This window comes from Taudactylus pleione, unplaced genomic scaffold, assembly GCF_031769625.1.
Source record: "Taudactylus pleione unplaced genomic scaffold, aTauple2 ptg000070l, whole genome shotgun sequence".
Lineage (NCBI taxonomy): Eukaryota > Metazoa > Chordata > Amphibia > Anura > Myobatrachidae > Taudactylus > Taudactylus pleione.
Genome location: NW_028284472.1, coordinates 4,807,615 through 4,823,647, shown reverse-complemented (window position 1 = coordinate 4,823,647; position 16,033 = coordinate 4,807,615). Strand labels below are relative to the sequence as shown.

Sequence of the window (16,033 nt, the reverse complement as noted above, 5' to 3'; positions counted from 1 at the left end):
CAGTTTGAAAAACTAGGCCCCAAACTGTACATAATGCAAAGAAAAAAAAGAGGTGCAAGATGGAATTGTCCTTGGGCCCTCCCACCCACCCTTATGTTATATAAACAGGACATGCACACTTTAACAAACCAATCATTTCAGCGCCAGGGTCTGCCACACAACTGTGGCTGAAATTATTGGTTCGTTTGGGCCCCCACAAAACAAGCTGGCAATTAATGTGTTCCCTGCACAAACTGGCTCTACGGAGGCAAGATGTCATCCTCATCCTCCTCATCCACCGATTCCTCACCCTCTTCAGTGTGTACATCCTCATCCTCACAGAGTATTAACTCGTCCCCACTGGAATCCACCACCACAGGTCCCTCTGTAAGTTCTGGAGGCTGGTCTTCCTGGAAGAGCTGATAATTCATTTTGATGAACATCATCTTCTCCACATTCTGTGGAAGCAACCTCCTATGCCTTTCGCTGACAAGGTTCCCAGCTGCACTAAACACTCTTTCGGAGTACACGCTGGAGCGGGGGCAACTCAGGTAAAATAGAGCCAGTTTGTACAGGGGCCTCCAAATTGCCTCTTTTTCCTGCCAGTACAGGTATGGACTGTCTGACATGCCTACTTGGATGCTGTCACCGATGTAATCCTCCACCATTCTGTCAATGGTGACAGTATCATATGCAGTGACAGTAGACATGTCAGAAATTGTTGCCAGGTCCTTCAGTCCGGACCAGATGTCCAAACTTGGTCCTGCCTGCCCTGCATCACCGCCAGCGGGTTGCTTAGGATAGCTAAGTTTTTTCCTGGCAGCCCCAGTTGCAGGAGAAAATGAAGAAGGAGCTGTTGACGTGTCACGTTCCGCTTCAGCTGACAGTGTGTTCACCAGCAGGTCTTTGCACCTCTGCATGCTTGTGTCAGCCGGAAAGAGAGACACCACATAGGCTTTAAACCTAGGATCGAGCACGGTGGCCAAAATGTAGTGGTCTGATTTCAACAGATTGACCACCCTGGAATCCTGGCAAAGCGAATGAAGGGCTTCATCCACAAGTCCCACATGCCGAGCGGAATCGCTCCGTCTTAGCTCCTCCTTCACTTTCTCCAGCTGCTTCTACAAAAGCCTGATGAGGGGAATGACCTGACTCAAGCTGGCAGTGTCTGAACTGACTTCACGTGTGGCAAGTTCGAAGGGCTGGAGAACCTTGCACAACACGGAAATCATTCTCCACTGCGCTTGAGTCAGGTGCATACCCCCTCCTTTGCCTATGTCATAGGTGGATGTATAGGCTTGTATGGCCTTTTGCTGCTCCTCCATCCTCTGAAGCATAGAGAGGGTTGAGTTCCACCACGTCACAACCTCTTGCTTCAGGTGATGGCGGGGCAGGTTCAAGAGTGTTTGCTGGCGCTCCAGTCTTCGGCACGCAGTCGCTGAATGGCGAAAGTGGCCAGAAATTTTTCGGGCCACCCAAAGCGTCTCCTGCATGCCCCTGTCGCTTTTCAGAAAATTCTGCACCACCAAGTTTATTGTGTGAGCAAAACATGGGACGTGCTGGAATTTGCCCAGATGTAATGCCCGCAAAATTTTGGTGGCGTTGTCAGATATCACAAATCCCCAGGAGAGTCTAAGTGGGGTAAGCCACTGGGCGATGATTTCCCTCAGTTTCTCTAAGAGGTTGTCGGCGGTGTGCCTCTTACTGAAACCGGTGATACACAGCGTAGCCTGCCTTGGAACGAGCTGGCGTTTCTGAGATGCTGCTACTGGTGACGCTGCTGCTGTTGCTGCGTGAGGTGATACATCTACCCAGTGGGCTGTCACAGTCATATAGTCCTTAGTCTGCCCTGTTCCACTTGTCCACATGTCCGTGGTTAAGTGGACATTGGGTACAACGGCATTTTTCAGGATACTGAGGACACTTTTTCTGACGTTTCTGTACAGTCTCGGTATCGCCTGCCTAGTGAAGTGGAATCTAGACGGGATTTGGAACCGGGGACACACTACCTCCATCAATTGTCTAAATCCCACTGCACTAATGGCGGATACCGGACGCACGTCTAACACCAACATAGCAGTCAAGGCCTCAGTTATACGTTTTGCTTCAGGATGACTGCTGTCGTACTTCATCCTCTTCGCTAAGGACTGTTGGAGGCTCAATTGTTTAGTAAAAGTAGTGGTGTTCCTACTTCCTCTCTGGGATGATGAACGACTCCCAGCAGCAGCAACAGCAGCAGCGGCAGCAGGAGGCGTAGCAATGCAGGATCCTCCGGAGGAATCCCGGATAGGAGAGTCAGTCATGCCAGTGACATGGCCTGCAGGACTACTTCCGATCCTGACTAAGGAGGAAATTGACGAGGAGGGAGTTGACGGTGTGGTTTGCAGGCGCTTGGATACAACAGGACAACAGGATTTAGGTGTCCCTGGACTGCTTACGGTCTTAGCCAAAGTTTCTGAACTTGACAGTAACTTATTATGAACACGCTGCAGGTGCCGTATAAGGGAGGATGTTCCTAGGTGGTTAACGTCCCTACCCCTACTTATTCCACCTTTACATATGGTACATATGGCAAGACAGTTGCTGTCCGGATTTGGATAGAAATATTGCCAGACCAAAGAGGTGGAATGTTTGGTCTTCTGCCCAGGCATGACCGTGATGGGCTTTTTCATCCCACGGACAACAACTGTCTCCCCCGGAGCCTGATTTAAACAAACCATATCACCATCAGAATCCTCCTCGCCAACTTCCTCCTCAGCGCCAGCTACACCAGTATCCTCATCCTGTTGTAGTTCAACAGTGACATCTTCAATTTGCATATCAGCAAGTGGACTGTGGGTGCTCCTTTCAGCACTTGCAGGGGGTGTGCAAATGGTGGAAAGAGCCACCTCTTCCCGTCCAGTCCTGGGAAGGTCAGGCATCGCAACCACCACCACACTTGGACTCTCCTTGGGGACTTGTGATATCTTCTTAGAAAGCACAGTTCTTCGCTGTGCTTTTGCCAGCTTAACTCTTTTGATTTTTTTAGTGGGAGGAGGGCTTCCATCGTCATGTGAAGCTGAACCACTAGTCATGAACATACTAGGGATCGACCTTAGCCGTTCCTTGCCACTCCGTGTCGTAAATGGCATATTGGCAAGTTTACGTTTCTCTTCAGATGATTTAAATGTTTTTTTCAAGGTCATTTTCCTGAACTTTGTCATTTGGGATTGTATGTGCCCTCTACTATGACATTGGGCATGGGCCTTGGCAGACGACGTTGATGGCAAGTTATCGTCTATGTCATGACTAGTGGCAGCAGCTTCAGCACTAGGAGGAAGTGGTTCTTGATCTTTCTCTATTTTATTTTTATCGGAGAAAGTTTGGTCCTCCATTTATGTTATATCGATTTGATATATACGTGCGGCTAAACACAGAAAATATTTTTTTATTTTTGCTGGAGAGTAGTGCACTTTGTGGGTTACACCACCCTTTAAGAAATGAGCCAGCCGGCTCTTTACTTATGGGACACAGGCGCACGCTTGGCGCTGCTCCTTTGTTGATGCACGTGCGGCTACTGCGCACACAATTCACAAACACAGAAAAAATATTTTGTTATTTGGTTTGGAGTGTACTTTGGGGGTTACAGCACCCTTTAAAGGTCAAGCCAGCCGGCCCTTTACTTATGATACCGGCGCATGCTTGGCACTACTTTGTTGATGCACGTGCGGCTACTGCGCACACAATTCACAAACACAGAAAATATTTTTTTTTTTTGTTTGGACTGGAGTGTACTTTGGGGGTTACAGCACCCTTTAACGGTCAAGCCAGCCGGCCCTTTACTTATGACACAGGCGCACGCTTGGCACTACTATGTTGATGCACGTGCGGCTACTGCGCACACAATTCACAAACACAGAAAATATTTTTTTTTTGGTTTGGACTGGAGTGTACTTTGGGGGTTACAGCACCCTTTAACGGTCAAGCCAGCCGGCCCTTTACTTATGACACAGGCGCACGCTTGGCACTACTTTGTTGATGCACGTGCGGCTACTGCGCACACAATTCACAAACACAGAAAATATTATTTTTTTTGGTTTGGACTGGAGTGTACTTTGGGGGTTACAGCACCCTTTAACGGTCAAGCCAGCCTGCCCTTTACTTATGACACAGGCGCACGCTTGGCACTACTTTGTTGATGCACGTGTGGCTACTGCGCACACAATATATTTTTTTGGTTTGGACTGGAGTGTACTTTGGGGGTTACAGCACCCTTTAATGGTCAAGCCAGCCGGCCCTTTACTTATGACACAGGCGCATGCTTGGCACTACTTTGTTGATGCACGTGCGGCTACTGCGCACACAATTCACAAACACAGAAAAAATATTTTGTTATTTGGTTTGGAGTGTACTTTGGGGGTTACAGCACCCTTTAACGGTCAAGCCAGCCGGCCCTTTACTTATGACACAGGCGCACGCTTGGCACTACTTTGTTGATGCACGTGCGGCTACTGCGCACACAATTCACAAACACAGAAAATATTTTTTTTTTTTGTTTGGACTGGAGTGTACTTTGGGGGTTACAGCACCCTTTAACGGTCAAGCCAGCCGGCCCTTTACTTATGACACAGGCGCACGCTTGGCACTACTTTGTTGATGCACGTGCGGCTACTGCGCACACAATTCACAAACACAGAAAATATATATTTTTTTGGTTTGGACTGGAGTGTACTTTGGGGGTTACAGCACCCTTTAACGGTCAAGCCAGCCGGCCCTTTACTTATGACACAGGCGCACGCTTGGCACTACTTTGTTGATGCACGTGCGGCTACTGCGCACACAATTCACAAACACAGAAAAAATATTTTGTTATTTGGTTTGGAGTGTACTTTGGGGGTTACAGCACCCTTTAACGGTCAAGCCAGCCAGCCCTTTACTTATGACACAGGCGCACGCTTGGCACTACTTTGTTGATGCACGTGTGGCTACTGCGCACACAATTCACAAACACAGAAAATATTTTTTTTTTTGGTTTGGACTGGAGTGTACTTTGGGGGTTACAGCACCCTTTAACGGTCAAGCCAGCCGGCCCTTTACTTATGACACAGGCGCACGCTTGGCACTACTTTGTTGATGCACGTGCGGCTACTGCGCACACAATTCACAAACACAGAAAATATTTTTCTTTCTGGTTTGGACTGGAGTGTACTTTGGGGGTTACAGCACCCTTTAACGGTCAAGCCAGCCGGCCCTTTACTTATGACACAGGCGCACGCTTGGCACTACATTGTTGATGCACGTGCGGCTACTGCGCACACAATTCACAAACACAGAAATTTTTTATTTTGGTTTGGACTGGAGTGTACTTTGGGGGTTACAGCACCCTTTAACGGTCAAGCCAGCCGGCCCTTTACTTATGACACAGGTGCACGCTTGGCACTACTTTGTTGATGCACGTGCGGCTACTGCACACACAATTCACAAACGCAGAAAAAATATTATTTTGTTAGCACTTGGGGGGAGCACCCCTGATGGACAGAGCACCCCCTGGACAACACTACAGCACCCCTTTAGGACTGGGACACTGCACAGGACTTTGGAGTGGACACAGCCCCTATGGAGAACTGACTGCACAACACAGTCCAGCCAGCCCCTATGGACTTTGAAGTAGTGGACACAGCCCCTATTAACAACAGCAGCACAGCACAACACAGCCAGCCCCTATGGACTTTGAAGTAGTGGACAACAGCAGCACAGCACAGCACAGCACAACACTACTCTGCACTACACTACACTACACTACACAGCCCAGCCAGCCCTAACTCCCACCCTCCCTCTTCACTGTCCACAGCTGAGTGAGAAAATGGCGCCGACGTGGGTACCTTATATAGGATCCAAAACCCGCGAGACCCGGAAGGCGGGATGATGACGTTTTGCCTCGATTTCAGATCCGAGTCAGGCGGGAAAAGTCGAGCCTGACTCGGATCTGACTCGGATCGGGGGGGCTCGGGGGGGTTCGGATTTCAGAAATCCGAACCCGCTCACCCCTAGTTTTCATCAACACGTAGATCTTAGTAACTGCTTTGGGACCCATTTACATTTGGATGTAAGTCAGTTTTATGGCACACCTGTCAGATGTAGCAGTACAGTCCACTGTACCGCTGTGCTCATAGGTGTTACTTTCACAATCTCCCTGAAATGTTTTTTTCAAAAGTAGGCAAGTGTATATGTACAAGTTCTCCACTTTATCTCCCTCCAAGGTTTGATACATCTCCTCCCATGGACAAGTTCCACTAAAGAAATGTACGAAATTCTGCAGCCAAATGCATGATGAGGAGAATATTCCATGGTGCAGTTCTGAGAGTGAATGGAAACTAGGAAGTAATTAGACAATATCAGCACTAGATGGCGGTCTATACTAAATTAAACATTGCTGTATTGTCTTTACAAGGATTCTGAACATTCGTTATATTTGTACGCAATAACTAATCTCCCTGATATTTGCAGGAACGCTGTTTCTGTGGATGTTCTGGCCAAGTTTCAATTCTGCCATTGCGACGCATGGAGCTGAGCAAGAAATGGCCATTATTAACACGTACTTCTCATTGGCGGCCTGTGTACTAGCGGCATATGCCTTCTCCAGCTTGGTAGAACATAAAGGGAAGTTTGACATGGTAAGCCAAAGAGCGAAACAGCAACCCTGCTGGGTACTGTACATACAGGTGGCGGCAGCGTTCAGCTAAAGTGACACAGATTATCCACATAATTAGCTCTAAAACCATTTACTAAGCTGAATTCCTAGGTGATATTACAGTACAGTGTCTAAGAATAAAATAAATAAATACTGTGTTTTAATAATTTGACTGCATCTGTAAGTAATGTAATCCAGAACATAATAGTTTCCCTATGGGATGCCTTAAGCTCCATCTACATCAGGGTTTAGCCATCTCCGGCCCGCGTGCCATGCGCGATAAGAGGATTTTGAATGGAAGATTTACCAGCTAGGACTAGTAAGTTCTAGATTTGAATTAGACAAGTAAGTTCTAGACTTGAATTAGACAAGTAAGTTCTAGACTTGAATTTAGGCTTCAATATTTTATAATGAAAAGAGAAATGTGCTTATTTATTGAGTTACAGAGAGCGAACAATAGCAATAAGCCTAAATCGACCAACTTGCCTATGAGCTATGTCGGCACATTGGTCTTGCCGGCTGCCACCAACTCTTTGGTCCTCCCACTCTCTCTACTGTACATCCCCCACTTTATAGTTGTGTGGCTTGGAATGGATCCAATATTTTCTATATTTAAAAATATGGATAATGTGTATTTGTTGGACCTCTTATTATTAATTAATGTGTTATTAGCAAATAATTAAATGATTTAAGTGCAGTATACTCATTTATAGCCTGTACAGTTGTGGTACTCTCCTACAGCAGTATTGAACAGTCGTGAAAGTGCTTACGACGGGTGTTGAATGCTAAGGGAGGAATTAAATAGAGTGCAGGTTTCTAGCGATTATAAAGTCACTGGAACATGCAGAGAGTTTCCGGAGAGTGTCAGTGGAAACTCGCTGTCTGCTATAGGCTGCGAGTTAGCCACTAACTCGACAACCGTTTGGCGATGTGTGATGGTTTGAAAAGTCAGACTCACCGGCATTCCAGCAGGGACGTGCAGTCAGGGTAGGCCTCCACTGTCATACTCCTGAGATTTGATATACAAACGATTAGAATAATACAAACAAGATATTTATAACAACATCTTTGTTTATTGTAATCATTTTTATAGTTAACACTCACCAGCTTTGTGGAGCTCCCTGGGACTGCAGGGAGACAAGAGATGAGGCAGCAACAGCTCTGTATAGTCAGACACTGTTTGCAAAGCTGGGGGCGGGGCCACACCACAGGCAGTAAGATGCACAGAAAGAGAGCTAATAGAGGCATGCCTCTGAGTATGGGAGGCGTGCCTTGAGCACTGATGGACACCTTGGATGTGTCACGTGACCAGGAAGTGCACTGCAGTGTTTAGAGATCGGAGCTGTCAGTAGCAGCAGCAAGAGAAGACACAGTGATGCAGGTAGGAGAATCAATGGACACTGAAGCTTAGTGTAGTGAGGGGAGAATTACACTGAGTAGGGGGTGTGATAGGCTCCCAGCACTCAGACCCGCTCCCAGCACTCAGACCCATCTCCATGTCTGCCTCCCCAGCCATTGACCTCACTGTATGTCACTGCGTTCCAGAATGTCTCCAGCATATCTGCGCCTGAGACGCATGGTATCAGAAAAAGTTCTGGGCGTTCCTGGGCGGTGACTACCCGGACGCACGGAAATGGTCCGTCTTACGGGCATGTTATGTGAGTGTCGCAGGCGTGATGGTGAAAGTAGCTGCGAACACTGGGCCTGATTCACTACGGATCGCTATTCTGCTTATATGCACGCAACGCAGTTGCTAAAATCAGCTGTGACATGTAAATGTTTGCATTCGCATTGCGATCGCAGCCTGACATAAGGACGCCCGCTTCCCCTTACTCACATCCGTATACTTGGGCAACATAGAGAAACCATCGGTAACATCGAGTAACATCGGACAGTTAGAGAAGCCCAGACCTCAGTCAGGAACTGCTTACTTCAGTGAAAGCTACTGTATGAGGCCTCAGGTATCGCAGTGGCTAATTTATGCACGCCCCTTCAATGGCGTTGAAACACGCTGGCACACCTGCGTTCTCCCGACCCCCACCCACCATCACCACCCACAAACGGCACTTCCTGTCAATCACTCTGCCATCGGTCTGCGTACCCTCTGCGATCACTGACCCGCTCACGGGCCCTGATTCAGAGCTGAACGCTCTGAGCAGAATGCTCGCTCTGAATCAGGGCCGTCCTATTTAAATGTGGAGCGGCCTTATGGACGCTCGCATAGCTGTGGGTTACCACCCACAGCTTATGCGAGCGTCCATGATGATGGTCGTGATGGTCAAAGACCATCGTGACCATCGGACTTGCGACGGGACCCTGCGGTAGGGTCTCGCTGCCGCAAGCCCACGAGTGATTTTGGCTCTATCAGAGCCAAAGTCACTCCCACTGACATCATTACTGATGTCAGTGGGGCCGGACTCAGACGGTAGGCGTTCCTATGGGAACGCCTCCGTCTGGCCGCCACGCCCCCGGCACGCCCACCAAAGGAGGCGTGCTGTCAGTCACCATCGACAGCACGCCCCCTTTGGTGTGAGACCCCGAGCGACGTATTTCGACGTATTTCGACGGGTCTCGCGCATGCACACGACGGAGCTCCCTCCATCGTGCGCATGCGCATTCTCACAACATCGACCCGCTAGCGAGCGAACTTTGCTCGCGAGCGGGTCTGAATGACCCCCACAGTGACTAGTTCGCGCACACGCACTGCGATACATACGCATGCGCAGTACACAACAATCGGCTGATTGCGTGCGTATAAGCAACTGCGTCCCTTGCTGAATCAGGCCCACAGTTGTTCGACCGCTCACTTATGACAGAGGACTCGGACAGAGACACTACGTCTGCCATAGGGCTGGTGCACGTCTCGATGGTACGACCAGGCGGCATTACAGTGTACGGGCGCTGAACAAGGGCGTCTCAGTGCTTGCACATTCGGACGCACGGATGTACACCAGGGAAGGGCTTTGTAGTGGTATTCGCAAGCGGCAAAAACCGGCACCGCATCTGCGACCACCTCTGAATCAGGCTGTGCTGTCTATGCGCACAATGGAGGCACTTTATACATACACTGGGCAGTGCTATGGTGGCGCTGCATAATACATTGCGGTTGTTTGAGTTACCGGCCAAGCTAATAATATAGCAGCATCATGTCAGACTATATAGACTATATAGACTCTCCCAAAGTAAGGGGTCTATGGGGGAGATGTACTAAGTCTTGGAAAGAGATAAGGTAGAGATAAAGGACCTCATCCAGAGCCGCTCGGAAAATGTGAGCGCTCGCTCTGAATGAGGGCGGCCGCATCTGTAAAAAGAGCCGGCCTCCTGTCTGCTCGTTAAGCTGTGGGTGACCACCCACAGCTTTAGCGAGCGCCAGGATGATGGTCGTGATAGTCAAGACCATCGCGACCATCGGGGCTTGCGACGAGACCCTTGCGGTAGGGTCTCATCTGCCGCAAGCCCCAGAGAGCTTCCGACTCTAACAGAGCCGGAAGCGCTCCCACTGACATCACTGGTGATGTCAGTGGGGCCGGGCACAAATGGCAGGCGTTCATTTGGGAACGCCTCCGTTTTTGAAGCCACCCCCCCACCACGCCTACAAAACGGGGCGAGCTGTCGATCACCATCGACAGCCGCTCCTTTTGTAGTGAGCCCCGGAGCGAGAGAATTTCTCTCTCGCTCCGTGGCTTGCGCACGCGCAGTGCGGCCGCTGTGCGTGCGCAGAAGCCAACATCAACCCGCTTGCGAGCACTCAGGCGCTCAGACGCTTGCGAGCGGGTCTGAATGAGACCCAAAGTACCATCCAATCAGCTCCTAACTGTCATGTCACAGGCTGTGTTTGAAACTTGAAAGTTAGGAGCTGATTGGTTGGTACTTTATCTCCGTTCACTTTATCTCCATCCAAGGCTTCGTAAATAGACCGCTTAGACTTTGGAGAGAGACATAAAGTGGATTTAAATAAAGTACCAACCAGCTCCTAACTGTCATTTTTCAAACCCAGCTCGTGACATGACAGTTAGGAGCTGATTGGATGGTACTTTATCTCCATCCACTTCATGTCTCTCTCCATGGCTTAGTACATAGACTCCCTAAGCATGTTAACAGTTATGTAATAGTAAATGTTATTTCAATCAGCGTTCTTCATGTAGCTAATTAATGCCATTTCCACACGCAGGTCCACATCCAGAACGCCACCCTGGCCGGAGGTGTTGCGGTGGGCACCTGCGCCGATATGAACATCGGGCCATTCGGGGCAATGATCATCGGCTTCATCGCTGGAATCATATCCACCGTGGGATTTAAGTTTTTGACTGTAAGTTTACACAGAAATCGTTATATAAAAGCGACACTTCAATCTGTTTCTCCTAATGCACGGTATATACACAGGACTGCATCAGTCCCCAATCCTACAGGCTGTGACCGCCCTGGTGACATACCTGACATAGGGACGAGGGAGAGGGCATGAAAAAGGGGGGCTGACCACTATTTAAATTTATTTTCTTCTGTTCCTAAAGTTTATAGAATTATTGCTTTACATTCTATTTCATTACTACACTGGTTCCCAAACTCACCCCAGGACCCCAAACAGTACATGATTTAGTTTCAGCCAACACGGGACGTGGAAGTAACCTACGGCTCTGTTTCTATTCACTCCAGTTTCGGAAATACCAGCACGGCCGTCTTAAGAGAGGAGGGGGCCTGTGTTAATTTCCCGTCCGGGGCCCCTTTCATCTCTCGCCGGCGGCCACCAGCGAACTGAGCAGCAGTAGACTCCGAGCACTAGTCTGTGCCCTGAGTCTACTGTGCATGCATAGGACACCGGGAAAATGGCGCGGCAGCCATTTTCCCAGCGGTTTCCCTACTGAACATGGACAAAACGCCAGGAAACTGGCAGCGGCGGCCATTTTCCAGGCGTTCTGTGTAGCGCTATTTCGGCCGACGTGGGACTTCGGAGAGGGGAGTATAAAAACGTGTGGGTGCAGGGTGTGCGATATGGGCCCACCCTGGACACACCCTGGATCGGTTGCTATGGGCAACTTCTCCATTTTATCCTTTTCGAAGATTTGAAACACCTCACCCCCAGAGTTTTTGGAAAACTCTAGAATTTCGATGCGTTACCACCTGCGAGAGCGGCACAACCTTCCTCGATGCCACCTACTGTACTTCCTCCTGAAGTGGGCTGACACGTTTCTCTGTGAACCATGTCGCTAAGCCCCATCCCGTGCTGCGGGTGCCACGCATCATACCATTTTGATGAGGGAGCAGGGTAATGATGGTGTAGATCACATCCCGAGCCCCCCACACCACCATCCTAGACCTTCCCCTCTGCCATAGCCCCAATGGGAGCAGTTACAAGTAGGTAAGTGTGATAGCAGTTCAAATTTAGGGGATTGCATAGTGTCAGTGTGTAATGCTTGAAGGTTTAATACATCTCCCCTTCAGTGAGCAACAGCAGAGAGGGGCGGAGCCAGCCAGAGAGGGGGCAGGGCCTAGCGGGGATGGAGACTGACGTTACCGAGGGTTTGTTAAACTAGTTATATAATAATAATAATAATAATAATAATAATAGTATTCTACAAATGTGTTACTGGGCCCTCCTATCACTAATAAAAAGTATTTATTTCTGTATAAAGCCAGTTACTGACTAAGCTCAGCTCTGTACATGTTACAGGCAGTATTTCTGACAACATTGAGCACCTACAGCAGTGGTTCCCAAACTGTGCACCGTGGCACCCTGGGGCGCCTCGGGACACTTGCAGGGGTGCCTCCAGTTGGTGATCTAGCACCAAATAAAATTATTTAGGGCAATGTAATTTAAATATGTGGACAAACAGAAGATCAAACCTGTCCCCCACCACATAACTGACCCTAAGGATGACAGGTCAGCACAATTTACTTCACTTTATTAAATTTTTTCTGAATTTCTCAATAACAAACGTTTGGCCTAAGGGTGCCCTGAACACAATGCTGATACTGTAGGGCGCCGTGATTCAAATAAGTTTGGGAACCACTGACCTACAGTGTCTGTTCTTTTAGTTTTCGTAAATGAGCCCCTTTGCTTCAACCATTTTTGTCAATGGAAATTTCCAACCCATGTGACATGCAATAATCAGATTACTGTATGTGTGTTTCAGCCAATTGTCGCTTCCAAGCTGAGGGTCCAGGACACGTGCGGCGTGCACAACCTACACGGCTTGCCAGGACTATTTGGAGGTCTCGCAGGCGTAGTGGCCACGGCACTTGGAGTCAAACCCCAGTGAGTGGACATCATTCATTTCAGACTGCGCTGGAGGCGGAGCTGTACAGTCAGAGTTGATTGAAATGAGGTTCTAAGTGGGGGTTAATGAAGTGTGATTGCTCACATCAACGTTTTTTTATTGTTATTTTATTTTTATTTTTTGTGGGGGGGGGCATCACCATAGTTTGCTATGATCCCCACAGGGAGAAGTAGAGTGAAGCTCTGTGAAATCAAGTCAGACGTGATTGAGGTCTGACTTGCTGTGCTGTGCTGTGCTGTGCTGTGCTGTGCTGTGCTGTGCTGTGTTCTGACTGCGTTATCTCATTCTGGCTGGGATGTACTAACGGCAAAATGCTGTCAAAATTTAGAAAAACTTTTGTTTCTGGAGGTGTGACTGCATTCCCCATATACATCAAGCTCCTGAAAACTGAACTTTCCGGAACTTGTACCCATCTATACATGGCGTTGCCTAATAGAAGCCTATGAGCTTCTTACCGCATAATTCTCCGAGAAGGATCCAATAGGACCCCTCCCAGTGTCAGGACATGTGCTGGCTGACGGCTGCACCTGCACAGAAGGACTCCAGGATCATAAGTTCTCACAGCGCAAAGGACAGATCTGACTTTGTGTAAAATTGGGGCGATTCAGGACAGCAGCTGGGCTAGGACAATGCGAGAGCGCAGAACCTGACCTGTTGGAATAAGTGTCATGGGCGTTTACAGCATCTGAAGCTCAGTGCGATTCAGGACCAGTCCTCAGATGTCTAAATGTGCTTGTTTGTGACCTGTTTTCCAGATATAGTCCCGTCATTCAAGGAGCTGCTTTGGCTGCAACCTTTGGTATCGCTATTGTTGGAGGAGTTATTACAGGTGTGTAAAAGTGTGAGATGTATTCTCTGGCATAAGGACATATTAACACTTTTATGAAGCTGCAAAAAAGTATTTTGATGTCATTGACGGCGTCTATAGAATCGCACACGTGCTTACGGGCAATGCGCAGTTCTGCACAGACATCTGTGACGGTTGCGAATTTTTGCATCTTCCGACGGTAGGAACTGGGCAAACTAGCAGACACCGAGCACCGTGCGGATTAGGCATATTTTATACACAATATATTTGTGCCCATTTAAATAAATGAGTATTTTTTTTGCGGGAATAGATTTAAAAAATGAGAAAACTCAATGGAAAGTCAATGTACATTATACGAGCCAGATCGCCCTTGATTGAGTGCGCAGGCCATCACGATACAGCTAATATATTTTGAAACTCAAAAGGTGACACTTTAACTTTAAACACAGCCCTGTTTCCTGCTCAAATAAGAAGTGTCCTCTTTTACTATTTCAAAATATTATTAAACTACTGTGTAAATATTTTTTTAAATACTCATTTACCTACGCATCGAAACCTCAAAATTCGAACTGTGAACCATCAGCGCAGCTAATGGTTGTGTATGGGCCTGATTCAGGTTGGATCGCAATGCTGCGATCGCACTCAGCCGTCCACAGTCAAAGTATGCAAATCCCGCGATCGCTAGGAATACATTAGCACACCCACTATGTTTTGCCGTGCGATCAGGGTATGAAAGTAGATGCCCGATACAAGACGCCCACTTTCCCTTAGTAATACACGTCATCTCCAGGAAGTGTATGAAACAATCGGTAACATCGACTGACATCGGACCCATACGCAGCACTTGTGGCTGACCATACCCTAGCGCAAGCACTGCGAGTGCTGCTGTGTGTAATTCAGCCACGTGACGTGTATGCTGACACTGCGTCTTAATTATGCACACCCCTGAAATGGCGTTCCAATGCACAGACACGCCTGCAATCGCTCCACCACACCCACGTTACCATCGACCACCCCCTGTCACCACCCACAAACTGCACGTCCTGTCACTCATGCTTGCACAGCGTCTGTGTACTGGCTGCGATCGCTTCACGATCGCAGTGACTTGTTCGCGCACTGTGTCTTGTACGCATGCGCAGATTGCAAACATCGGAACACAGCATTGCGAACCAACCCGAATCAGGCCCTATGTACGACAGTGATGTCCCTTTGCTCTCAGCAATTATTAAAAACACAGTACAGCCACTCATGAACTTTGCAACTATAAATCTTCACGTAATTTAAATTGAAAAGTCAACTGTCTAGCTGGGGGTGATATGAAGAAGTGGGGGGTCTCTGTTTTTTGGGGGTCGGTATCGTTGCTTTAATAGTGAATGAGCTCCTAAAATATTTTATAGGCCTTTGGTAGAGCTATCACTATATAGAATACAAAATAATGAGTGTATATTGAATATGCATGACATTTTCTATTGTCTGTCTCTCTAGGATTCATCCTAAAATTACCTTTCTGGGGCCAGCCACCTGATCAGAGCTGCTACGATGATTCAATCTACTGGGAAGTAAGTCCAATTAAAATGGCTAAAATTAGACTTACATGCACTGAAGTCGCACTGTGAGCGTGTCCGCAATGCTCTGTTCCTGCTTTCACGCTCCTATTTTTGAATAAGAAACCTCGGTTGCGGATCGCGGTATTGATGGGTCCCATGATAAAATTGGGGGAGGGCCCAGTGCTATTGCGCCACCCAACCTAACCCCTACTCAGCCTTCAAGGCACAGGCATTGGCAAGCCCCCCCCCTCACCTCTGGGTCCAGTAGCAGCCGCATCCCATGCTGTGGTGATAGTTCTGCCATTAAAGAAACCCCCACACACACAATTTAAATAGCCCCAATTGCAATGTAAAATGCATAATTAATAATAATAATCAGATTAATAATATTTCTAATAATGGGAGAAGGAATACAGACAAGGGTCAACTCGGTGATTATGGCTTGAACTTCTCAAACTGCAGCTGGACAGTTCATGGATGCAGAGAGAAACTTCCTCCTCCTCTGATTAATTAGTACCAGCGGGGGAACATCTTCTGCAGGCTTCATTTGTACTGGACGCAGCCATGAGCCACACAGTTACCAGCTATAATGGCCGCCATCATCTCTGGTATATGGCTCCAAGCATCTTGATTGGTGGAGAGAGCAGGCCATTCTCCAATCAGAGTCCGGAGTTGCCCACACACTGTTTGGTAAATGGCTGGGGCTGTCCACCACAAAACACATTCATTCTTCAATCAAGACCACACACCACAA

At 48.1% G+C, this 16,033-nt stretch overlaps 1 protein-coding gene across 1 annotated transcript in view; it reads left to right on the top strand.

Moving 5' to 3' along the window:
* Window positions 1-16,033, top strand: part of RHAG (Rh associated glycoprotein) — a 91,909-nt gene that overhangs the window by 59,438 nt on the left and 16,438 nt on the right. The window contains exons 5-9 of the mRNA XM_088467320.1: window positions 6,466-6,632; window positions 10,821-10,958; window positions 12,781-12,902; window positions 13,680-13,753; window positions 15,218-15,291. Coding sequence (XP_088323446.1) covers window positions 6,466-6,632; window positions 10,821-10,958; window positions 12,781-12,902; window positions 13,680-13,753; window positions 15,218-15,291 — 575 coding nt within the window. The remainder of the gene's footprint in view (window positions 1-6,465; window positions 6,633-10,820; window positions 10,959-12,780; window positions 12,903-13,679; window positions 13,754-15,217; window positions 15,292-16,033) is intronic.